At 39.5% G+C, this 24,036-nt stretch overlaps 1 protein-coding gene and 1 long non-coding RNA gene across 5 annotated transcripts; one reads left to right on the forward strand and one right to left on the reverse strand.

Moving 5' to 3' along the window:
* Positions 1-590: 590 nt before the first annotated feature.
* Positions 591-20,487, reverse strand: LOC138042546 (uncharacterized). Of its 3 annotated transcripts, none has more exons than XM_068888473.1 (10): positions 20,274-20,487; positions 8,976-9,301; positions 7,576-7,802; positions 7,160-7,264; positions 6,850-6,944; positions 6,523-6,676; positions 6,265-6,328; positions 3,885-4,150; positions 2,144-2,306; positions 591-1,640 (listed from the first exon to the last, which is right to left on the reverse strand). In XM_068888473.1, the coding sequence occupies exons 2-10, from the start codon at positions 9,283-9,285 to the stop codon at positions 1,474-1,476; spliced, it is 1,551 nt and encodes a 516-aa protein (XP_068744574.1). In that variant the 5' UTR covers positions 9,286-9,301; positions 20,274-20,487; the 3' UTR covers positions 591-1,473. The 3 variants fall into 3 exon arrangements, with proteins under 3 accessions (XP_068744574.1, XP_068744575.1, XP_068744573.1); XM_068888474.1 differs by lacking the exon at positions 20,274-20,487 and adding an exon at positions 18,231-18,395; XM_068888472.1 differs by lacking the exon at positions 20,274-20,487 and adding an exon at positions 14,277-14,382.
* On the forward strand, positions 12,656-23,933 carry LOC138042548 (uncharacterized). Of its 2 annotated transcripts, none has more exons than XR_011131015.1 (3): positions 12,656-12,855; positions 12,923-13,096; positions 22,109-23,933. It is a non-coding gene; the product is annotated as an uncharacterized lncRNA (long non-coding RNA). The 2 variants fall into 2 exon arrangements; XR_011131016.1 differs by lacking the exon at positions 22,109-23,933 and adding an exon at positions 20,967-21,233.
* The last annotated feature ends 103 nt before the right edge of the window (positions 23,934-24,036 follow it).

Genomic DNA, 24,036 nt, shown 5'->3' on the forward strand with positions numbered 1-24,036 from the left:
GGCCAAGAATAGGTGGAGAATTTCTGGGAACAATCTCAGTTGCCGTGAGAGCGTCAACAAATTTGGCTCTGGGTCCCCACCCAGACACCATAACAGGAAATAACACAGGCCCTAGCCAGATCCCCTGCATGGCGGAAGGAAACACATTGTGTCCTTCCTTAGCGAAATTATGCAATTTCATCGGACTATAACCATTGCTTTTGTATAGGGTAAGGATACACAGAAGTTTTAAAGTTCTCTCCATTGTGTATCTCAGTTAGTAGTCTGGGTTATCCGGAAACGTCGACGTCACCCCTAGTTACTGTCAGATATGGCAACGCTTTGACTCGTGGCATTAATCACCGTTAACCCTTTCATCCCTAAACCGACCTAAACTAAATACTTAGTATTTTACTCTGTCTAACGCCAGACAATTTTACTCGTCAATGGGGAACCGACAGGAGTCAATTGGTTAAGAGGGGGCATGGTTGTCCTTTCGTCTATGACACGTATAATCAATCAATCAATCAATCAATCAATCAATCAATTAGTCAAGGCTTCCTTGCTCTTCCTCAGATTAAGGTTGATCAAATTCTCTTCTGCACAGACCTTATGTTTTCTCTCTCCTCAGGTAATCATCGGCGATGCCAAGCAATTTTAATATCTTTTTTACTAAGGTAACTGAACAAACTCCAAAACTCCATAAACGCACCCCCGCAGAGCTCACATGAATCGCTTTTGAGAAACATTGATTCTGTGGGGATAGATCCTGCTTTATTTGAAAACAAGTCTTTGTTCTAAATTTTTGCTTCTTTGAATGGAGAGACCCAATGAAGGCAGTCCTGTTTTGGCTAGGATGGTTTGGAAAACCGTGTTTTCTACCTCTTGGAGGTCGCCAAGTTTTCATTCAGTTGTTTGATGTTAACTTTACAGCATTCATAATTTTTTTGTGGACATATACTCTGTTGGTGGAGGTTCGTTTGAAGTGGTCCGTAATTTTGATCGATCCTTTAGGTCCTCAAATATTGTCAATGTTGGGAGGAAAAGGACAGAACCAAGGTGGCCATGTAGCACTTATATTTGAACAGACTTAACTGATTAGTGTAATGTGAAGTGCTAGGTTCTACTCCATATGAACTATGGGAGCGTTAGCCCTACTAATGTGTTAATAAGTACCACCCATAGAAAATCCGAGTATCTCGAGATGCGCAGGACGTATGCGCAATAACAATAGTAGGCACCGTCCTTAACAAAAAGACAAAAGAATAATTTGTTGGCGGCCATTTTTGCATTTGATCAATAGGCCATAGTAAAAGTCACCCGTAGCCCCTTGACTATGATCAATAGTTAAATTCTTCTTGTTAAATCAGGGTTGTCCATTATATGGTCAAAAGTCGTCGCTGGTCGAAGGAGACTTCTCCAGATGTACCTATAATGAACAGGCACTCATGATCAGTGTGTCTTCATAAATCTGTTATGATCAATTTATCGTAGCTACTGTAACTTGGTGTCCAACAACTCAGCCATCCAGCGTTTGTGAAACTTGTTGTAGTTTAAAAGTAACTCCTCTTTCTGTTTTTCGATTGACTTCGAACTTCTGTCTGCACTGATTGGTGCCAATTCGGTCACTGCCTCGTCTGCAGCCCGCTTTTTCTTCAATACTGAAACAAAAAATATTGAAGGTTCAACAGAAAAGAACTCGATCTTAATTATGATGTGATGATCATCATCAGTGATGATGACGTTGAAGATGACGATTACGATATTCAGGATGACGATAATGATGATGATGATGATGATGATACTGAAGATGATTAAAATGGGTTGTATTATGACAATAATAGTTGCGTACGCTAGGGGACGTACGCAAGACAACGTCCACGTAATTGATAAAGGTTTAATCAGAAAAACAATGGCTTTGCAAGCGTTGCACGTACTATCGTCTTTGATACACTTTTTTGCAGTCCCCCAATGCAACGTTGTGAAATGACCAAAAAAGGGTTCTTTGGAGGCACAAGCACTTGTAAGTATATCAGCGATTCTCCATCTTTTAACACACTCTTTTTACCGTTCTTTGACACACTTCTATTAATAAACCCGGTCACGATTCATCACCCAGGTATTTAGTATGGTGTACACTATAAAGATATGACTCAGTTCGTACCGCCATGTTTTTTACGTCGATATGAAATTTCCCACAGAAGTCCAACCAACAAAAGGCCACCCACAACACCAACACCAATCCTGATCACTTTATTGAAGAGACTCTCCTGATAGAAAAGACGCTCAACTTCTTTTACAGCGTAGTCTTTTTCATTGTTCGAACTCTGTGGACGAAATGTTTTCAAAGTCAACGTCAACTTATAAGTCACTTAGTTAAAAAAAATACATGACGATTCAAAACTTTTAACTAGTTGTAAACGATTCAGGAAGAGCAAATGACCAAATGAACTATCCGGTTTCCTAGTTGGCCTCCATGTTAGGGACATTTCGATTCTAGGACAAGGACGAGGACTAGAACAAGTTTTGACTGTCCGTTTTTAGCGAAAATACCTAAAAAATTTCTAGCTCGTGGACGATTTATCTTACTCTTAGCAATATAGGTTGCTCAGTTATTCTTATGGCTGGTAACTGAACCTTTTTGCTGATCGAAAAATGCCAACACTGCTACCGTGTTGTTGACTTGTTTTCACACGACGTCATTTTTGCAAAACCTCGTACTAAAATGACGACGGTATTTCCCGATAGAGAAGAAGTTTAGCCACTGGACAGTCTGATATACATGCATTGTAAAATTAAGGAAACCTTGTTGATTCGCGATTTAAAACCAGCGCTTAATGAAAATGTTGGCAGTTAGAAACTTCTTCTCTACTAGCCATTTATATTTTTTCAAGCAGATTTAACTAGGTCTGTTTATTTTCATTTATTTTTTCATTGTCATTACTTTCCTTATTTGGTATTAGTCTTCGTGTTTAAATTCAATTGTACCTTAGGTAAGCGTTACTTGGAGCATACGAAACGTCAAGTTCATAAAAAGTTTTACAACATGCGCTGTCTCGTTATGTTTATAACTGCAGTTTGTTTGTTTGTTATTTTAAATCAATTAGTTGAGAAATAGGTGGTTTGCAACCAATCTCTAGGGACGCAGATAACAATGCTGCGATGTACAATAGACCATATTCGTATTCTCAGTATTGGACTGGAACTAGCTTGCAATGGAGGCTAATGCGGAGAAATCTTTTCAAATGCAAATACTTTTTAATATATTCCCCTGCGTAAGCCTCCATTGCAAGGTAGTTCCAGTCCAATACTGGGAATACGAATATGGTCTATTGATGGTTTGCATCTGACGTCACGGCAGCAATGTTGGTGTACATGCAGAACAATGCGGTAAAATTCCTGTTGGGAATTTGACTCTATTCTTATGCAAAACTTGTGGAGCCATTTTTTATTGTTTTTTTATACACCAACATGGCCGTCTTATCACGTGGATGCAAACCAAGAATTGCTGGCGGACGAACAAAAGGAGCCAATGAGAGATCTTTTGTTTTCGTCTACCAACATGGCGGGGATGACGTAACCTGAAAACCACTTATATTCAGAGAAGCTGCGTTCGCAGGCTACGAACTGACTTTAAAAACGAAAATAAATTATTTAGTGGCCACGTACAAGGGCACGATAAAAAGAAAGCAACCAAATAAATCATTCACAACCCGAAACAAATGTTTGCGGGATCAAGCGTGGAGTAGGTTATATTTTTCAACCTCGTCCCCATGGTCCTCTCGGCTGGCCGCGACCAACCGGTATGTTGAGAGCCGAAAATACCCTGGGGACGAAACTGCGAAAATTTTGGCCAGTCACGGCACTCATCGGACCGTTCTTATACGTTAAACAATGAACTTAACCTTAAGAGGTTTGAGATGCTTGGCAATGTGCTCAAAGATTTCATGGTTGTAGTTGTCCATATATCGGCGTACACACTTTGTGGTGTTGGGTGATCCAGTAGGTAACACCAGACCATATGTTATTTGGTGTTCAATGGTGCGCTCCACTCGGATGTTGCCACCCTCCAGTATTTTGGAAAATCTTGTCACTGCATAGTTGTCAATTAAAATGCCGTCCACATCCTGGTCGATCAAAGCCTTAGTCATTTGAACAGGCATACCAAAGGCTGTTTAATGAAAAAAAGTGAGTAAATGATACAGGGACACGTTTCGCAAACATTACTGCACACTTTGAAAGCCATTTTTACCGTTTTCAAATTGATTTTAATGCCAACTGAAAACGGTAATAGATCAATGGCCAAATTAACGGAAAACGGTATTATTTGCCCCCAAAGGGTTGTGCTCACGCTTTCCTCCCCGTTAAAGTTGTAGTAAATTAATTAATGATTTCATTAATATCCATTTCCCTCCTAAGAGTGGCACTTAGCTATAGCAACTTTATTCGTCAATGGGGATCTTCTAGGGAGTAAAGATCAAATGTGAAAAAAAGAATAAAAGAACAGTGAACTAAGGAAGGGTTTTCGAAAAAAACAATTATTCCAAAAACGAACGTGATTTTGAAAAGGTGACCTACAATACGAACGAACTCTGACGAAATTCTTTGACTTTTTTGTTTTAGATAGTTAATCACTTTATTAATTAGTGTGTGATGAGTCTTATTTCAACTGTTATCGTTTAGGTTAATAAAAAATATAAATAACTTAATTAAAATTTAAGATCATTTTAATTTAGAGTAACTTAGTCTTAGTATTTCGGATAAGTTGTAAATTTCAACAGCCAGTGAGTCACTTACACCAGGTGTATAGTTTTCTCTAATTATGTACTAACTAGCACTCGCTATTTCTACTTCTTGGTTTTTGTATGTTGCGGGTACGAAAGGCTTTGTAAAAAAATTATTTAGAACAACTTTGTGACACCTTTTTCTTATTTAGAAATAATTAAAACTGCCCGAAAATTTATTTATAAATTTGACGCAAAATTTGTCGCATGATATGTAAATAATTATTTTAGGCACATCCTGACTTATAAATAATTTTTATCGCGAAATGAATTATTAACTTCTTACTTACCGAGCGCGCGGGCCGTACTAGGGAATATTTACTCGAGGTCGTGGCAGTACGTACAAAAACGACCGAGCGCCAATATTCCCCAGTACGGCTCGAGCTAGCTCGGCTAGTAAGTAGTTTATTATATGGTTTTTTAATTATCTTTTGTTTTGTTTTTGCAAGCCCGTAATCGGCCCGTGGGCATTACGGGAGAATAATGCCCTACAATTCAGTCACAATTAGCCAATCAGAGCGCGCGTTATATCGGCTACAAACACAAGCCATATAATAATAAACAATTATTCCATGAGCGCGTTGGATATGAGATGATAGATAGCCAACGAGGCGCGTAGCACCGAGTTGGCTATAATCATCTCATATCCAACAAGCGCGAGTGGAATAATTGTTTTATTAAAAACGCCCCCAAAATATAGAAAAGTAGACTACAATAAAAATGAAAAGGCCCAAAAAAATCACGCATATGCTTGCCGTGTTTGTAGATCATCGTACAATGGCTCATAACCCATGATGGCTTAGCCAATCAAAACTCTCGAATTGCATTATCCAATGATCCAGTTTTTAATAAATATAAATAATGAATTACACAACTTCAATTATTTTAAATCAGTCTGTCTCTAAAATATTTATTTACGCTATTTACGCTTGGACAATAAAGGATGAGGGGATGAGGGGAGAGAAAACATCCCATACCCCATGATAATTTTCTTTTTCAATCTATTTTAAAGCTTCGCGCCATGCTTTGAAAGTTATTTTGGTCGCGTGCTCACGGTCGCGAGGCCAGTGACACCAAGAAGGTGTCTTCCTTAAAATAGCAGCGTAACATGACAACGGCCTAAATTAGGATTTTTTTAGATTAAAAAAACTATCATTGGAAGAGTCCCATGTATGGTGGATGTGTTCTCTCCCATAATCCTCTCTTGGCTTGAAATAGTCTGGATTTGAATTCGCAGGAAACTTGTGGGCCGCGTACGGTTTTTGCGCCAAAACCCACCCAAAATCGAACGGGTACTGTTCCAGTCATTTCACGAGTAAATTTAGTCTCTTAATTCCGTACATTCTAAGAGTGGAGGGAAAAGTAAACTTAATGCTATTCTATTCATTCTGAAAAAAATATTCCATGTAATCTTATTCCGGAATAGTATCCAACTGAAAAAAAATTGCGCGCACCCTTCATTGAAGCTAGACTGCGTTTTCCGATTGATTACAGTTAGTACCTTGCATATCAAAGTTTAGACTAACTCCAAGCCTGAACTCCTCGCTGCCATTGACTGCGCCAATCTGCAAATTACATTTGATTACCGAGAGAGTAAGTTTATAAAATAGCTTTCGTTCCTACAGTTTTCTTTTTTTATAAGCCTCTTAATGGCCGGTCACACGTCAATTTTAGGACATTTTTTCCCCCGGCATGGTTTAGATGGGGTTGAAAACACGTTGCATAGAATGTTGCACAAGAAGGTTTGTTTTGAACGTACCTTTGCACTGTGAATGTTGAAATAAGGCTGAGTTGTCGCTGTCACGGTAGCGGTTACCAACGCAGTAAATATGGCTATGAGAGTAATACCGGTGATTATCCAGAAGAAACAGAACAGTCGGCCGGGTACGGACTTAGGTGATCTGTCACCATATCTGATAAAAAAGGTAGAAATAAAAAAATAACACAATCAGGCGACTCTGTGATCAGCACATAAAATAGTTGATAATAACTTGCATCATTTGCATAACGAACTGAGCCCCTTGGCCGCAGGCTGCAAGCCAAGAAGCTTGCTCGCAGGCAACCCATGCAGCTGCTGAACACTTACCCAACTGTTGTCATGGTAACAAAAGCCCACCAGAACCCGTCCCAGACTCCACGGTAAAATATCTTGGAGAATTCGCTTGAGAGGAAGAGAGATTCCTTGAAAAAAAAAACAAAGATAGAGTTGAGAATAATCTGATTCATGGCGCTTAATGCTAAATCCTTTTGCTCGAATTAGGGTTTTAACAAATCCGATTTAGGCTTAATAGACATGCGAGGCGAAGGATAATAATATGAGGTCGAGTGTATTTTAAAATGTTCTTTCTTTGCATATCGGTATGTAAAGACCTCTGTACAATTTCAATAGGTATTACCAATAACCAGACACTGAGTCCAGATGACGCTGCTGCTGCCAGAATGAAAATGAGGAATGGCCATGCATGAAGTATTGTGTCCACAAGGTTCTGCGTCCTCGTTTTCTGTCCAAAAAAAACAAAACAAAAACAAAACAATTCCATTACATTCAATTCTGAAACGAAGGCTTTTTTGCAGAATACCAGTTATATTAGAAGCCGCAGATCTTCTCGGTGGGGGAAGGGGGGTGGGGGTGCACACCCTCTGCATCCTCCCCCTAGATCCGCCCCTGCAGTGTAACCTTCTAACTAGCTAGCTCAACTGTATGAAAAGATTCTATGGATCTTTTACAAAGCATCTTTAAGAAAGACGGTAAGAACCGCGCTGAGAGCTTATTCCCAAACGAAGATTGGACAGAGTAGATCAACTAGTTTACCTTACGTTCATCGTTAAATAACAACATGACCCTAGGCGCTGACACCACAGTAACAAAAGGCTGATCTTTGTACAAATCCTTGTCCATCTTTGAAATGTAAACTGGAAACGTGAAATCGTACATTTGCTCAGAAAAATGGTCTTCAGCTTCTCGATTGCTCTTCAGAAACGTTCCATACACAATTTGGCTTCCATTGCAACAGTGGCGAACAAGTCTCTGAACAACAGCTGTTAAAAACAGAGAGAATGATACTGACCACATTGAATTCTTACGTTAACAACGGTGCCTACTAATTCAAAGGTATTTTTGCGCGGTCTATGAATATGCGGGGAAACCAGATGAAAATTGGGGTAACCACGCAATTTTCAAAGATAATTAATCAACAGTATTTGTGAAAATCTTTAAAATACAAGGTGATTTAAACTTCCTTTTCCAAATTGAAAGTTAATTATCTCGGAAAAATACATGGTTGCTCCCAATTTTCTCTTTAAATACCAAGAGCACTTGCTAAGTTATGCTTTCTCTACGTATAGTTTTAAACCATGCAAAAATCTATTAGTAAACATCACCCATAGGAACCCCGAGTATCTCGAGATGCGTAGAACGTACGCGCAATAACAATAGTGGGTATAGTCCTTAATGAGGTTTAAACAGCTACCCAGTATCTCGTATCATAAACGTTGTAAACCTTCTTTTTACAAACGCTCAAACCATGGTGAATTTGACTCAATAAGATATAAATGCCAAACCAGGAACTCATCACCTTGACTTTCGCGTGAAGTCATGCACGCCCTGTTGGTGTAAACACAGTATATCTGTCAACGGTTTCTTTCGTCTATACCGCAAATATAGCGGGTAATGACGTAAGGAGGTTGACAAACTTGATTTAAGGGCTGAGCTTAGCTCCCGCGGGTCGCCCATAGCTTGATGGTAGAGCAGCCGAACTAGTAATCGAAAGGTCGTCAATTTTCACTCCTGGTATAGTTCATGTTATCCGTGTCTCCAAAGACGTTTGGTCGCGTTGTTGCAAGTCAACGCAAGTCGACGCAGGCATGGCGCAGTGGTGAGAGTATTCGCCTCCCACCAATGTGGCCTGGGTTCGATTCCCAGACTCGGTGTCATATGTGGGTTGAGTTTGTTGGTTCTCTACTCTGCACCGAGAGGTTTATCGCCAAGTACTCCGGTTTCCCCTCTCCTCAAAAATCAACATTTGACTTGATTTGCGTTATTTGTTAATTTCAGTTTACAATGTCTTCAATTAGTGCTCCAGCGCTAGTACGACTAGACAAATAAAGTTCCTTTCCTCTCCTTTTTTCCCACGTGCAGCAAAACCTGGCAATATTAGCGAGAAAGGCTCATTTTATATTTTAGAATTTAGTTAGTAAGGAATATTTACTTACTTGGAAATATCCCTTGGACAGCAAAACCACGTTTCTTGCCAATCTTTGGCCCTAAAATGGTCGAATAAGGCTCGTTGAGGCTCCAAGATACCGAAAGAGGCATCCCCTTACTGCAACGTTCATCAAGCGAATGAGAAGTAAGATTTTTGAAGGTTGGTGTTATTCGGCCATATACCTTAGGTATGTACATTTTCCTAATGCTGATGAAAATGTCATCTTCTGTCAGGTTTGCGTTTTTGTCCCACGAAACGAAGAGTGCATGCGTTTTTGAAGTTGCTGAGATCATTGAGATTACAATGAGCAGCCACATTCTTGCGTGAAGGCTCCTAGAAGAGAATTTAAAATGCATACATTAGCCTCATAAGAGCTGAGAAAAGGCACTAAAGAATCCACCATTCATTACATTTTCGATAGCAATGAGAGACTGAAGCTGATAGTCAATTGTTGCATGGTTTTGGTTATGACGTCATCGCATGACCGTCCGATTTTTAAGGTCGCACTGCTGGAACTCCCGTTGTTTGGCGGGAAATTGCATGGCCAGGGTACTGCATTTGACACTGCGTTTAATTTAAAACCAGCTAACATTTTGAAAACAACGTACTACGACGAAAGAAGAAAAAGAGAGGAAGAGAAAAATATAACCAGTAACGCGAGGTGAAGGGTAAGCGATGCTCAACATTAGAGAGAGCGACTTAGAGCATGAAAAAGCAAATGAAATATCAGCGAGTCAGACAAACAACGAGAGAGAAAGAAAGAAAGAAAGAGTCCGAATAAAAAGACGGCACTATATTGACGAGAAGCTGAAGAAACAGTAAGCACGAGGAAGAGAAAACAGGCTGAAGGCGAAGCGCGCAAGAAGAAGAGAAAGAAGCCGAGGAAGGAGAAGAAGAGAAATTTTCAATGAAGAACACCCTAAAGCTGAGAGAAATAGAACGAGAGAAGAATACACCAGAAGAATCTTGCTCAGTTTTTTTCGCCAAGTTTCGATATTCCCCTTAATCCTTCTCTTCCAGAATGGCTCTTCAGCTCTTCCCCCTTTCCTCCCTTTTATCATTCCCATTTTTTCTGTAGTAATATATGCAGCTGCATACATTAAAGAATTCAGTTTAGTGATGTTGTGCGTCTGAATCCTTTTGACCGCTCCATTGATTTTTCCAACTTCTGCTTTCAGCTTCGTTCTTTCGCAGGACTTCAGTGATGGTAATCCTATTCTCTGTTCTAGTTGTATAATCTCTAGGATCCTGTCGCAAAGGGCTTTCAGTTCTGGGCTGATCTCTTCTTGTAATTCTTCAGCAGCTGAGTGAAAACTCTGGGTTCCTCTTCACATTGGTGTTCTTCTTGGGTATCAGATGTTGTTGCATGGTCTGGTGTATCTGTGGTAAGAATCTCCGTAGTTTCAGTCTCCTGATTTTCATAGTCTGGTGTATCAGTGGCATGGAGCTCTGTAGTTTCAATCTCATGATGTTCATGTCTTACTCGTATGGCTATTTCCTCTAGCTCCACAGTCTCTAGCCACTTCTTGTTCGTAATCTAGCGTACTTGATCAGCCAATCTCTGCTCGGTGACTTTTGTCAGTTCTTTGTTGATGTTACGGGCTTTCCACAGGTCTAGCAATCTTTTTCTGTACCCTCGCCTCTCTGGTTCACTCCTGATGTAACATTCAAACAATCGTTTGTTATCCTCCTTTGATCATCCTAATCTCTTCTGTCGTTGTTCAGCAGTAGCAGGATGACGACGAAGATTGACAACTGTAATGCGTTACTTTATGGCCTCCATAAGTACTTAATAGAAAAGCTACAGAGCGTGCAAAACTCTGCCGCTCGAGTCATTGCGAGAGTTGATAAATATGAGCACATTACACCCGTTCTTCAGGAGCTTCATTGGCTGACTATAGAATATAGAGTATTATTTAAGACCAATTTACTAACATTTAAATGTTTACATGATTCTGCGCCATGTTATTTGCAAGAACTTTGCCCGTCAGATCGTTGCGCTCTTCTTCTGCTCCGTTGAAGCTCGAACCTGTTAAGTACAATATGATGAATTATGGTCTCAGGTCTTTTGCAGTGCACGCGCCTCTAATGTGGAATGAGTTACCAGAAAATGTACGTTTGTCTGATAGTTTATCGCTTTAAATTTAAACTCTAGGCTAAAGACGCACTTTTAATTTTTAAGCAGGCATTTGAGTTTTAGCTATTTATTTATTTATTTATTTATTTAATGTAATTTTTACTTTCTTTCGTTTATTTGGTATTTCTTTCTTTAATTTATTCTTATTGTAAATTAGGTTATTTGCTATTTTAAACTTATGTAAAGCGCTTGTTTTTATAAGCGCTATATATATATTATTATGCAGTATGTTGTACGTAAGTATGCTTACAGATATAAGTAGGAAAAGGCACTATTGTGTAACAATCGCTACTGTTAAACCTATTTACAAACCAATTGGTGATAACTAACGAACCAACATTTGAGAAAGGAACAAGAGTTTATATTCCTTAATAACTCGTCGAGACCTTGAATGACCTTGCTATGTTTAGGGTGTACGATAAAACTGCCTTCTGCATATTAAACAAAACCTGGTTCCCTCTATCCAAACCTAAACACTTCCTAACTTTCTCCGCCGTCTCCACAGAGTAGCCTCCTAGTACATTAACTATCACATTAAGTAATGGTCCGGCTAAGAAGCAGGCAGCCCAGCGGCAAAAGTACTTAGAAGCTGCGAAATATTAATTTTTAATTTCACTCCAATCGAGGCATCTGATTGGCTAATATCGGAAAGTGTCGAAAAAAGATGAGAAAGAAATGAAAAAAAAGCCTTTTTTGGATTTCTTCTTCCCCATGCCCTTGATCTCTGTCTCTCGGCCAAATTTGGGCATTGTTCTATGCGCCAATCAAATGGCGCATAGAATCTTGACGATATTTACAAACATAGTTTTTGAAGGCATAATGATTTGTTCTACGAAACAGAATCTAATTTTTTTAGACGGCAAGTCGATTACATTTTTCATTGAAATTCAAATTTCGCGCTTTTAGCTGCTTACACCAATGGGAACAGCCGAACTTAATTTGATTAAAAATGTTGGCACATTTTAACTAACCGACGCTATTGCCGCGGGCTATTGTTTTTCTGCCTGCTTTTTAGCCGGACCATTACTTAAGCTGTGTGATAGTGTGGCCGGGGAGCTGTTGGCGCATCTCCCATCTCAGCGGCGCATACTTGTCAGTTTTCTCCTGTTCCTTCTGTTCTCTGTTGGCAACCCAAGGGCAGCTCATCTCAATAAGGATCACCTTCTTCTCCTTTCTGTCCACAATTCTCGCATCAATTCTGTTAGCCCTGACTTCCGTATTTTCAGCGAATACTGGCACATCCCAGTACGCGCACGCTCGGACATTCTTGTACTCGGGTTTAGGTGAGACTGGAGAGTACCAAGGGGGGATACTCTGGACAAGATCTAAGTCTTTCAGGAACTCGAAGAAGAGGATTTTCAAGGCTGCATTGTGTCTCTGCATGTACTTAGTCTGTGCCAAGGCACCACATCCGCTAATCACGTGGGCCAAAGATTCAGGCTCTTTTCCACACATACGACACGTAGCATCCGAGGTGGTCAGCGTTATTATTATTATTATTATTATTATTATTATTATTATTATCATTATAATAACTAGCGGCGGCAAATTGCACGCGCTGAAGTCTCCTCAAGAGGAAACCAGAGAGCGGATAGAAAAAGTGTCGTCACAGTGCGCGAATTTCTTGATTTATGGATGTCTGCGTCGTATCCACAGAATCAAGGGCAGCGTTGTTGCCCATAGACTACCATGGTGTATGATCCGTTTTGCTACCTCTCGTTCACTCTCGTCAGCATTCCACTTACTCATGGTAATTATTAGTTTACAGAATTTTTCGATGTCCGAGTGCATGCATTCTAACTGTTTTTCGATCTTAGCTTTTTCCGAGGAAAAGGCAAAGTGATCCTCCGACCGGCTCAGTCAAGAAGCGATTGCACGACTACTTCTCATGACGAGGATATTTATCTGCAGCAACACATGGGAGACAATGATAAGCATGAGCGGACACTCAAAAGTCACTTGCTGGGTTCCCGCCAACAAATAGGAAGAAGGTATTCGTAAATATCCGTGCAATCGACTCGAATCTTTTTTGTGAACTCTTGGACGGCCGAAGATTTTAATCGCAAGCGAGTGAGAGAGTTAAAATCTCCTATCGACAATGATATCATTCATTGTTTGAATTACTTGGTCTAAACGTACCCTCAAAACATTTTCTAGCAAATCACACTTTCAGTTTTGTTCACTTTTTATGGTTGGCCTTAGCTGGAGGACACATATAACCAGGGCAGGATCAAGTAGCGAGAAGAACATGAATTTTAGTTTACCTACACGTAACCAGCCTCGAGGCTTATAATAACAGCAATTTTTAATATATTTAGCATTACTCGGGACTTTCACGAGATAAATCTCATGATGTTTTGGAGAGTTTTTTTAGCCCAGCGCCTCTAAGCAGTTTACTTTCGATATCCAATTATCGCTTCCACCTTTTAAACGAATAATGCATTTTAAAAGGGTTTTAAAAGCAAAAAAAAGCCCATTTCATTTCAATATAACCATTAATAAGACTTTCTATCCCTGATATCTTTTGATTGTTTTTAATGCCTGTATCATGTCATTTGCAATCGATTTCAAATTTTTTTTTTCGCTGTGACCGTTCGTCTGGTGATCAATACCTGCTATTTCCTAACTCAAACACGCAGCGTGGAGAGCCATTAAATTGTGTATAATAAGAGGATGATTATTATGCTCAGCGAATATTTCGTCAAATGCAAGAGAAAGAAGCCAAAGGCTCCTCAAAAAATTAAAAGAACTTTACAGTAGCAGACGTCGGAAAACCTTTGAGGTATTCCCCTGGATCCACAAGAGTTCAATGTCTGATATTATCATATCTGGCAATTTGACACTACGGTTTGCAAACGGAGTTGAATTGGGTGCATTTCCACCCTTTCCCAGACATTTCCTTTTATGAACAAATCCGACAAACAAGGTTTTCCCGTAAGAATTATCTTGATGAGGAAGAAAATGACTGACTACGAAAATTAAAAAAAGAAAAATAGTCGGGATATTTGACTATTTCTTCATCAGGTCCGTGCAGGGTCCTCACAACATCGTACGTAGCCGCAATTGGCTGGTGTCGTACATCAATATCCTTTGCACTTGGCATTCGTTCAAGTTAAGGGTAACCCACTGGCAGAATTTCAGCTGGAGGTTGTCAAACGAACAAAGACTCACCTTATCTTTTTTTGCTAAACTTATTGAATTATCTGAGGAAGAACAGTTTTCATGTATCTCTCGCGTTCGCTAGTTGCAGTGCCGTCGATATTTACATTACAAACTGATTAATCTCAGGTGTTATTGCGATTTTCGTAAATGCGCATGCGTTTAATAAACTGACAAGTGTTATCATAATTAAATATTTAGACCGACAGACAATTTTTTGACGATCTCAGATAAAGCTTTTAAGGAAGCCGAGAGACCAAGACAAAGGCTTAACGAAAAAAAAGCTACCATTAAAGTCTAACTTGCCAATTCTGAAGAATGAGACTCAGTGCGAAGTTTGTTTAAAATCTTGAAAAGGAGACCCTTTTTGCGATTCGGGTAATTATACAAGATAGACAAAAGGCTTTTTCAAGGGATTATCGGATCAAACATTGTAAACATTAAGCCAGTCGAGTCAAAATATCACTTAAGGGAGGATATGCCGGCATAGTCCAAAGTGCTTTCACATCAGTTGGACTAAGTATATTGCAGAAAGATAAGCCTCAAAACTCTATGCAAAACATTGATGGATTTACAAGCCAACAAAATAATCTCTATGTTTTCTTAAAAAGCCCCAAACATTATGAGTATTTTTGAATCGTCGAAAGAAACTGGCTTTAGAATTCGGAGAAATAAGTTTGCGCGGATAAATTGACAGTGGCAGAAACACGACCATCCCTTGCAGAAACAACGCCACTCGCTAATTTTTAATCATGGCTCAAAATAACGATCTCCGGCATATTTTGTAAGTGATTTTCAAGGCAGTAAATCCTCTTTTGTAATCATCACAAATAGCTAAAGACAATACAGCACATCGTATAGAGTTTTGTTGGAAATTAATTTGCCGCCTGTATATCGAAGCATGGTTTACATCTTTCCAACCCAATGATTTCATCGGTGCAATTCACACCCAAATTTGATTTATAAATCGTTTCTTTTTTTTAATATTTCCACATAGACAAAATAAGATAGACGAGAATTCTGACAGGAAACAATAAATTATGCCCCTATCACTTAAACGCTTCTGCATTTGAATAACTTTGCTGCAGGTGTTGATTTGTAAAACACGAAATGTTGCGAGAAAAAAAACAACAAAACGTTTTTCATTCTCTCCTAACTGAAATTTTGATGTATTTTCTTTTTCGTACCGCGTAAATTTGTTCTATTAATCGGCTTCCGTCACTATGAAAATGTTATCAGGTTTGGAAGCCTTTGAGTACTAGTTGGTCGCCCTCGCAACTTACATTTTTCTCCAGGTCTCCAAAACTTTATTGATTATTGATACAAGAGGACACAGCGGTGAGCTTGAATTGTAGCACAGGCGTTTTTGAACAACTAAAGGCAACCTTTCACGAAAACGCCGAAAAACAGGTGTATCCTTCAGTCGATTTTCTATTTTGGGAAGACGCCAGGACGGCGTGTTTTACGTGTACAAGAATTAATAACAATATTCCATGGCTTATCCAAAATTGAAAACCTCATGCAGAAATTACGTTACGGTACAAGTTTTTTTTCATTTATCTGACCGAGTGACAAGAATATAACTGGCCATGGTAATCACAACGGAAGCAGGTCGACGAGGAAGGGTGGCCAAAAGCATATAAAGGGCAGTTACTATAATCTCTATACCAGAAAGTCTTCGAAGAAGGTTATCGAAGGGAAAATCTTGACTAAAGGACGCATTACTTCATCTGCAAAAGATGACATTAGGGAAACTTAAGGCGCCTTGAGCACCAAGCACAATGGGCCTTTTGCAAGTTAGTGATCACATGGTACAAAAACCGCCATACTGGGACGCAAATTGCCCACCGGGACATCTAAAACAGTGAAAATTTAAATTACCTTGCTTCGTTTAAGATGTTCCAGTGCGCAATTTGCGTTCCAGTATGGCGGTTTTTGTACCATGTGGTCACTAACCTGCAAAGGGCCCATTTGTGTAATTTTGATTCAATTTTGATTTTTCTTTGTATGATATTCATTATCATAATCTAAAACGAAGGAAAATCAAAATTGAACTGGCTTAAAGCATTTTGAACCAGGCAAAAACCTGAACCACAACATTTGTGTTTTTTGAAGTCAGTTATGATGTTTTTTAAGCCTCTGCCTTTCCTACATCTTCGTTCCCCGGTGAAATTTGTTATGAGATCACAATGTATGAAGTTTTCTCTTCAATTTGGCAGTTAGTAATCGATCATTAATGACCAAAGGAGGTTGTAAACATTTTCAGTAAGCTACGTAATAAATTTATCAGAGGCGTTGATTAGGAACAACGACCAGGTATAAGGCCATCCCCGTTTTTTCTCCGTTTTCTCCGACCGACCCAAACTTTTGGCATTTTCAAAAGAAAAAAAAAAAAAAAAGGGCTAGCGACGTTTTTAAGCCATTTTATGTAGCACATGAGTTTCGGTGGTTGATCCTTTTCCCCACGCTGTCTTAATTTTGCAACAACCTTCACCAACTTTTCCGCCATATTGATTTTGGGTTCATGTCTTGTTGTTTTCTTGGCTCCACAGCTATTATGCTGGGGTACCAGGGCTCCGATTCCGAGAATGCTTCTGATTTTTTTTAGGCTTTTTATTTTTCAATCCGACCGACCAACCCGATATCAGGAAACGCATTTGACGGTAAACGAAATAAAAAAAGGGGATGGCCTTACCCGGAAAAAAGTTTTCTAGTTCGTTTGTTTGGGAGCAGGGTTACCGCTACACTCGCCGACTTCCACCTAGTATGTGGCCCTGGTGTAATGTCTTTTATGCTTATTTAACTCCTTTCGTGGTGAAGCAATCTCTTAACAATCTCCATAAGAATTACCGGCAACACCCAATCGCCCCTTGAAGACAGTTTCAGGCCTCAAAGCAGGGTTAAAACCGAATGTTGAAGACTCAAACTCGAAGCGATCGAGCGATCGAGCGAGGTTCTTCTCACGTGACCCTCTTCCCGCCATAAGTAACTTATGCTACTTTATGTAATAAATCTATTTCTAACACCGGGTTCGATTCTTGAGTTTGTGGGTCAGTGGTTGAGGTCGCATTAGAGAGTTAACACTAGTGCTAATGGCCTTATTCGCGCGGCGGCCATATTGGCCATAGACAATATATTTCATACCCCGAGCCTGAGTTGAAATGTTTGAAAACGAGTTTCGGTGGGCAAAAAAGCAAACGTTTTCAATCCCCCGGGACTCAACATGGCGGCTAAGTTAAGACCCATTCAACGTTCCTTTGTTCAGTGTTCCCATAGGAATTCCAAACAAGTTAAGCTCCTCATGTAACAAAGTATTACACGAGGAGCTTAACTTGGGTCAGGAATGTGGGTCCCCGCTGTTTAGGTAAAAAAAAAATTGAGTCTGCCTTTTGGTTGAGCGTCGAGGGTAGAGGGTTGCATGTCGAGGGTGAGGGTAGTATGTCGAGGGTCCAAAAAAAAAAAAAATCAATAATTAAATAAGAAATATTAAAGTATAAAAGAAATAAAAATAAAAATAAAAATAAAAGATATAAATATAAACAAAATAAGAAATATAAATAAATATTAAAGTTAAAAATGAAGTAGAAATAATAAGTTAATAATTAAATAATAGTTAATAATAACACCGGGAATGCTAGTATTCTACGCAACATTTTTGGGCATGTCTTTGGGGAGCGTTGCGTGACATCCTAGTTAACTGCGTGATAGATCGAAAGAAAGAACAGATTACTGCACCATTTCGGAGGGCGAAAAACGAAATTATTCTGTAAAATTGGGCAAAACACCCGACTGCTGTAAAATATTGACTGCACAGTTTAATGGCCTTTATTGCGTGGCCTCAAGCGTTAAAATCAGACGAAAAACATATTTTCTTCCTGGCACCGCACGGCGCACCGCGGTGTCATGGTACTCTTTCCATTCTGTCAATCACACATGGAAATCATATGAAAGGTTTAGGATACTTACCTTCATACGGATCCTGTTTTTGAAGTGTGTCTGCTTCCTGACTTTAGGTTATTTTCGAAATGTCTTTGTCGGAAAACTCACCTGAGCCCGGCACCAGTAGTGGTGCACGTGCTCTCACGTATTGAGAAGTCGTGCAAGGAATATCTGCGCCTTTGGACAATGACTTTTGGTATCGTTACCAAAAGCAAGACATCGAGGAGGCCACACGGATTGCCTTGGCGGCGTCGCTTATTTCTTTTATACTTTAATATTTCTCATTTAATTATTGATTTGTTATTTTTATTTTTTTTGGACCCTCGACATATTACCCTCACCCTCGACACGTAACCCTCTACCCCCGAAGCTCGACCAAAAGGCACACTCAAATTACCAAAATCTCAGTGGGAGTTTTAACAAGACTCACACTAAAAAGGCAGAGCGAGAGACAAAGGGAGAGAGAGAGGTGTTACTCTCGACACATCTGTTGGGCCGACTTCGTCATAAAATTCTAATGACGACAAATATGTCAAAGTACTTTAAATTAATTTTGAGGGACGTGTCAAAATAGTCCAGAGGCACAATTAATCAGTCTGAAATATTTTCTAAAACACGGTTTACAACGGCCAGCATCATGCAATTAAAAATAGAAAATTATTTCTTTATTCTCTTTATTTCAAATTAATTTAAACACAGGCAAATTATATTAACTTTCAGGCTACCGAGATGCAACTTGTTTTGCTCGGCACACACTTTTCTCAACAGCAACGGTGAATTGGTTCTTTTCTGATTTTAAAGCAATCCATTTTTAAGTTTTATACTTATGGAACTCGATAACTGAGGAATAAAACTCAACGGCTATTACGTCCAACTTCGAACATCTGCTTCCCTCGTTCTCCGGTTAAACATGAAACGTTAGTGGTCTTAGTGATGTATGTATTGGTATATTTGTTAAAAATACAGACAAATTATTTCTTAACTGTCAGGCTACCGAGATGCAACTTGTTTTGCCTGGCATACACTTTTCTCAACAGCAACGGTGAATTGGTTCTTTTCTGATTTTAAAGCAAACCATTTTTATGTTTTATACTTATGGAACTCGATAAATTAGGAATAAAACTCAACAGCTATTACCGTCCTTCGAACATCTGCTTCCCTAATTCTCCGGTTAAACATGAAACGTTAGTGATGTATTGGTGTATTTGTTAATTTAAACACAGGCAAATTATTTCTTAACTTTCAGGCTGCCGAGATGCAACTTGTTTTGCCTGGCATACACTTTTCTCAACGCAACGGTGAATTGGTAATTTTCTGATTTTAAAGCAAACCATTTTTATGTTTTATACTTCTGGAACTCGATAACTGAGGAATAAAACTCAACAGCTATTACCGTCCTTCGAACATCTGCATCCCTAATTCTTCGGTTAAACATGAAACGTTAGTGATGTATTGGTGTATTTGGGCATACACGTTTCTCAACAGCAACGGTGAATTGGTTCTTTTGTGATTTTAAAGCAAACCATTTTTATGTTTTATACTTATGGAACTCGATAACTGAGGAATAAAACTCAACAGCTATTACCGTCCTTCGAACATCTGCTTCCCTAATTCTTCGGTTAAACATGAAACGTTAGTGATGTATTGGTACATTTGTTAAAAATACAAACAAATTATTTCTTAACTGTCAGGCTACCAAGATGCAACTTGTTTTGCCTGGCGTACACTTTTCTCAACAGCAACGGTGAATTGGTTCTTTTCTGATTTTAAAGCAAACCATTTTTATGTTTTATACTTATGGAACTCAATAACTGAGGAATAAAACTCAACAGCTATTACACCTTCGAACATCTGCTTTCCTAATTCTCCGGTTAAACATGAAACATTAGTGATGTATTGGTATATTTGTTAATTTAAACACAGTCAAATAATTTTGTCAGTTAACGTTCAGGCTACCGAGATGCAACTTGTCACAGGGAGGCACATTCAATAGTAATCACAGACTTATCAATTTCCTGCTATCATGATATCCTGATATCATGAAATTGAACCTAACAGCAATTATTTTACCTCAATGTTTGAGCGTGAGCCTGTATACCGGGAAGGCTTCCAGCACCGAATTTCCCGACGTCAACATAGTTTACTGCCTCCACATGGAGGCAGTGTGGCCGAGTGGTTAGGGCGCTTGCCTTGAGATCCGGAGACCCCGGGTTTAAGACCTGCTCTGACCACTCTTTGAATTTGTTCCTGGTAGTCCCTGGTTCAACTTGCCAGCTGTACTTGTAAATAGCCAACTGGTTTGCCTCCGGCCAGTTGGGATTCTTTCGTTGATTGTGTTTCATTGGCCCTGGAAAGCCCCTATGGGGAGCGGTCAATTAAGTATGTATGTATGCAACTCGTTTGAAAACATCTGAATACAGAAATCCATGACATTCAGACGACGACTTCTCAATTAACCCCCCCACAGAGGCCAACCAAAGTTATTCCGTAAGCTTCGTCCAAGTTTTTACCAGAATTTCCATAGAAATCCATACAACGAAAAATGGTTTTGTGTCCCAGCACTAACCGCTACTGTCGATGCGCGCAAACGAGCTGAAATAGTTTTGTGTTCCCCAAAAAATTCATCTCGCCCCTAAATATGGTCATTCAATAAAAAATTAACTACTTTTTTCCGCTTAACGTAAGTTCACAGTGCAATCTGATCGATCCTGAATGCTTTAACACTTTTCTGAATACGAAAAACCTTTTGTGTTATGTTTTTAGCCTTTGTTGATGGATATCTATACCGTCAGGAGACGTCCAGACGAGAATTCCGGAGTCGGCTTAAGCTCCTCATGCTGTGTTTCTCTCAAGTGTCACCTCAACCAGTCTCTGGCTCAGAGAGCTTTTTCTCCGAGTACTCTGTTCTTTCCCTCCACGGATTTCATCCCTCTTGCTATGATCCTCCTCCTCCAGGGGTTCATGGGATTTCAATTGATTTACAAATGTCTATAGATTTAGCCTGCATGACAGGCGCTTTATGAGCCAAGCGGGGCGAACGCGATATTTCGCGCGGATCGCGACACGAGCGCGAAGCGCGAGACGAGGGGGAGAGAAAAGTGTCTCTCCCCCTCGTCTCGCGCTTCGCACTCGTGTCGCGCTCCGCGCGAAATATCGCGTTCGCCCCGCTTGGCTCATAAAGCGCCTGTCATGCAGACTACTATAGATTGAACTGGTGCTCGGCAAGATGGCTATAGACTTGAATTAATGCCGAAAGCAATCATTAAAATTACTGAATGTGTTTGACCATAGTTAATAGAGGTGTGAATGGTCATGAAACGCGAGAAGTTTCTTTGTTGTAGGTTTTTGTTCTCTTTTTTGGCCTTGACCGTGCACAAAACACAATAATTGTTTACTCCGTACTGAGGAACTAAACCAATAGAAACGTGTTGATTACGTAGTTCATGCATAGTGTATGAACGCAAAACAAAAGATTGTGCACGGTCGTGGACTTTCCAACCTAAATCTTGGCATCTTTGTTTGCCCCTTTGATGTTTGCCAAGCTTCCAAACCATTCCCCTCTATTAACTATGGTTTGACCAAGGTATAGATGGCCAATCTATTGCCATGCGCTTGTTCAGAATGCTAAAATTTTTATTCTTCCTTGACCGTTCTATTATCAGGAGACCGTGCGTAGGAACGAAAAAACAAAAACAGAAAAAGGCCGTTCCGGTTCGGTGGCGCTATGACGTCAAGTTAGTTTCTTGTGATTGGTCATCGGACTCCTGCGGGAGTAATCATTCACGGGAAATTCAATCTAAATATAAATCGTTCTGCCAAAACGCCGTGCTATTGTTCGTTTCCAAGCATGGGCTCCAGCGATTATATTTTTTAAGTATGAAAGTTATTTCTTTTTTATTCTGCAGAACAAAAGGTGATGGCTTTTTAGAGGCCTTTTGAGAGGTAAAGCCGAAAAAGAACCGACCCAGGACATTCTAAACAGCTATAAGCGAATTAAATACGCCGCAAAACGAGAAATATAGTGATTAACGACAGCGATATTTAACAAGAATTGTTTTAGTATAATTACATAGCTTATTATTTAAAAATTACGCATTTTCTTCAAAACCGAGAGCAATTTCTTCGTCTGTCACCTCGAAGAAACGGCTTGCGGACATTAAAAAAAACCCAAAAAAGTGCAACCAATCAGCGCAGAAATTTTTCGATAGAGTGAGTTTCAATTGAGTGTCGTAAAACCAAAACCAAAGTAATTACTTTGGCTAATCAACATGGACGGAGACAATCCAGTAAACCAATCGAAACTCGAAGTAATTACACGAAGCCGATACAAGGCGTTGGAAAATATGCACGCGCTAGCCACGATTGGTTGAAAAATTGGCGCGAGAACTTTGAACCAATCACTGAGTGAAATAATGCAAAACCAAAGCAATTCGCTAATTAATCTCGACACTCAATTGTTACTCTAATCACCTATGTAATTATACTAATTATCGATTATTCTGTTTTCTTAAACAAAGATAACTAAAAGGCGTGACTGTCAGGGCAAGGCCTACACTCGTAAAAATATTCAGCGATACTACACACCAAAATATCTAACAAGATAATCAATTATGCACTGCGAAAATAAATTGTATTGCATTGCCAACTAACATGTCAGGTGGATGAAAACCAAGAATACGCTTATGTGTGCCAGTGACGACAAGCCGCTAAAGTCTTCTAAGTTTTAGCCCAGTCTTGGTAAGATGGGAATTTCAACAACTGGGCATCAGCATTCTGCCAGGATTGGCCTTGAAAGGCAAGAAAATGCAAAATTGATTATTCTAGAAATGAGAAATCATCAATAGATTCGGCAGTTAAATTTGCGCCGAAAAGGTCAACCTTGTTTCTAGGGTCTTTCTTTTTCTCCTCGGAACGAGATTGCGAAAAGGTCTACCGTGTTTTGTTTTTGTTTCAAACAAAAATATATTGATTGAAAAATAGTTTTTTCAGCCTGGAGTTTTCAAAGGGGGATAGAGCGGTTTTCAATTCAGTATCGAAAGTAATTAGCGAATTGCTTTGGTTTTGCATTTACTTCATTCAGTGATTGGTTGAAAGTTATCGCGCCATTTTTTCAACCAATCAGAAGTGAAACCAAAACCAATCGTGGCACGGCGTGCACGTTTTCCTGCGTTTTGTGTCGGCCACGTGTCATTACTTGGAGTTTTGACCCCGGGAGTTTTGATTGGTTTACTGGATTGTCTCCGTGCTTTTTGATTGCCCAAGCCATTACTTTCACTTTGGTTTTACGACGCTCATTTGAAAACCGCTCTAGGAAGATCGATGATTGCTAATGGTTTTACTAAATATCTTAACTGTCAAATCCTTTCCTTGTCCTTTATTTCTTTTGAACACACGAATAAATTTTTAATTGCTCAAACTAGATACCAGTTTATTCTTCGGTCTATCATCAGTTAAGAACTGTCAGTTAAAAAGTGTTTTCAGGATCGATGACCATGTTATGATTTAAAGTACAAGGAAGCGTTACGTTTTTGCAAACATTGGCCGTGTAGCACTAATAATCAACAGACTTATAACTATAGTGAATAATGCACCTATATCAAGTGCTACACGGCCAACATTTGCAAAAAACGTAACCCCTCCTTGTACTTGTACAAATTCGTTGCCGTGACATTGACATCTTAATTCCCACGGCCTGCTCCCGTGTGACCTTGTAAGTCAGTCGGTAGAGCGGCGGTTATCTGTCTAACCCGAAGATCGGGGTTTCAATTCCCACCCTGGTCAGAGTTTTTCTCTGTCCTTTTGTGGGCCCAATTCGATTAGCCTCTGATAGTTA

This window comes from Montipora capricornis, chromosome 3, assembly GCF_036669925.1.
Source record: "Montipora capricornis isolate CH-2021 chromosome 3, ASM3666992v2, whole genome shotgun sequence".
NCBI lineage: Eukaryota > Metazoa > Cnidaria > Anthozoa > Scleractinia > Acroporidae > Montipora > Montipora capricornis.

Coding starts and splice junctions, on each gene's coding strand:
- LOC138042546 (XM_068888473.1), bottom strand. CDS start 9,285: ATGTGGCTGCTCATTGTAATCTCAATGATCTCAGCAACTTCAAAAACG. Junction 7,803..8,975: donor TGTCCAAGGGATATTTCCAA/GTAAGTAAATAT, acceptor TGTTTTTAACAG/CTGTTGTTCAGAGACTTGTT. Junction 6,945..7,159: donor GACTCAGTGTCTGGTTATTG/GTAATACCTATT, acceptor TTTTTTTTCAAG/GAATCTCTCTTCCTCTCAAG.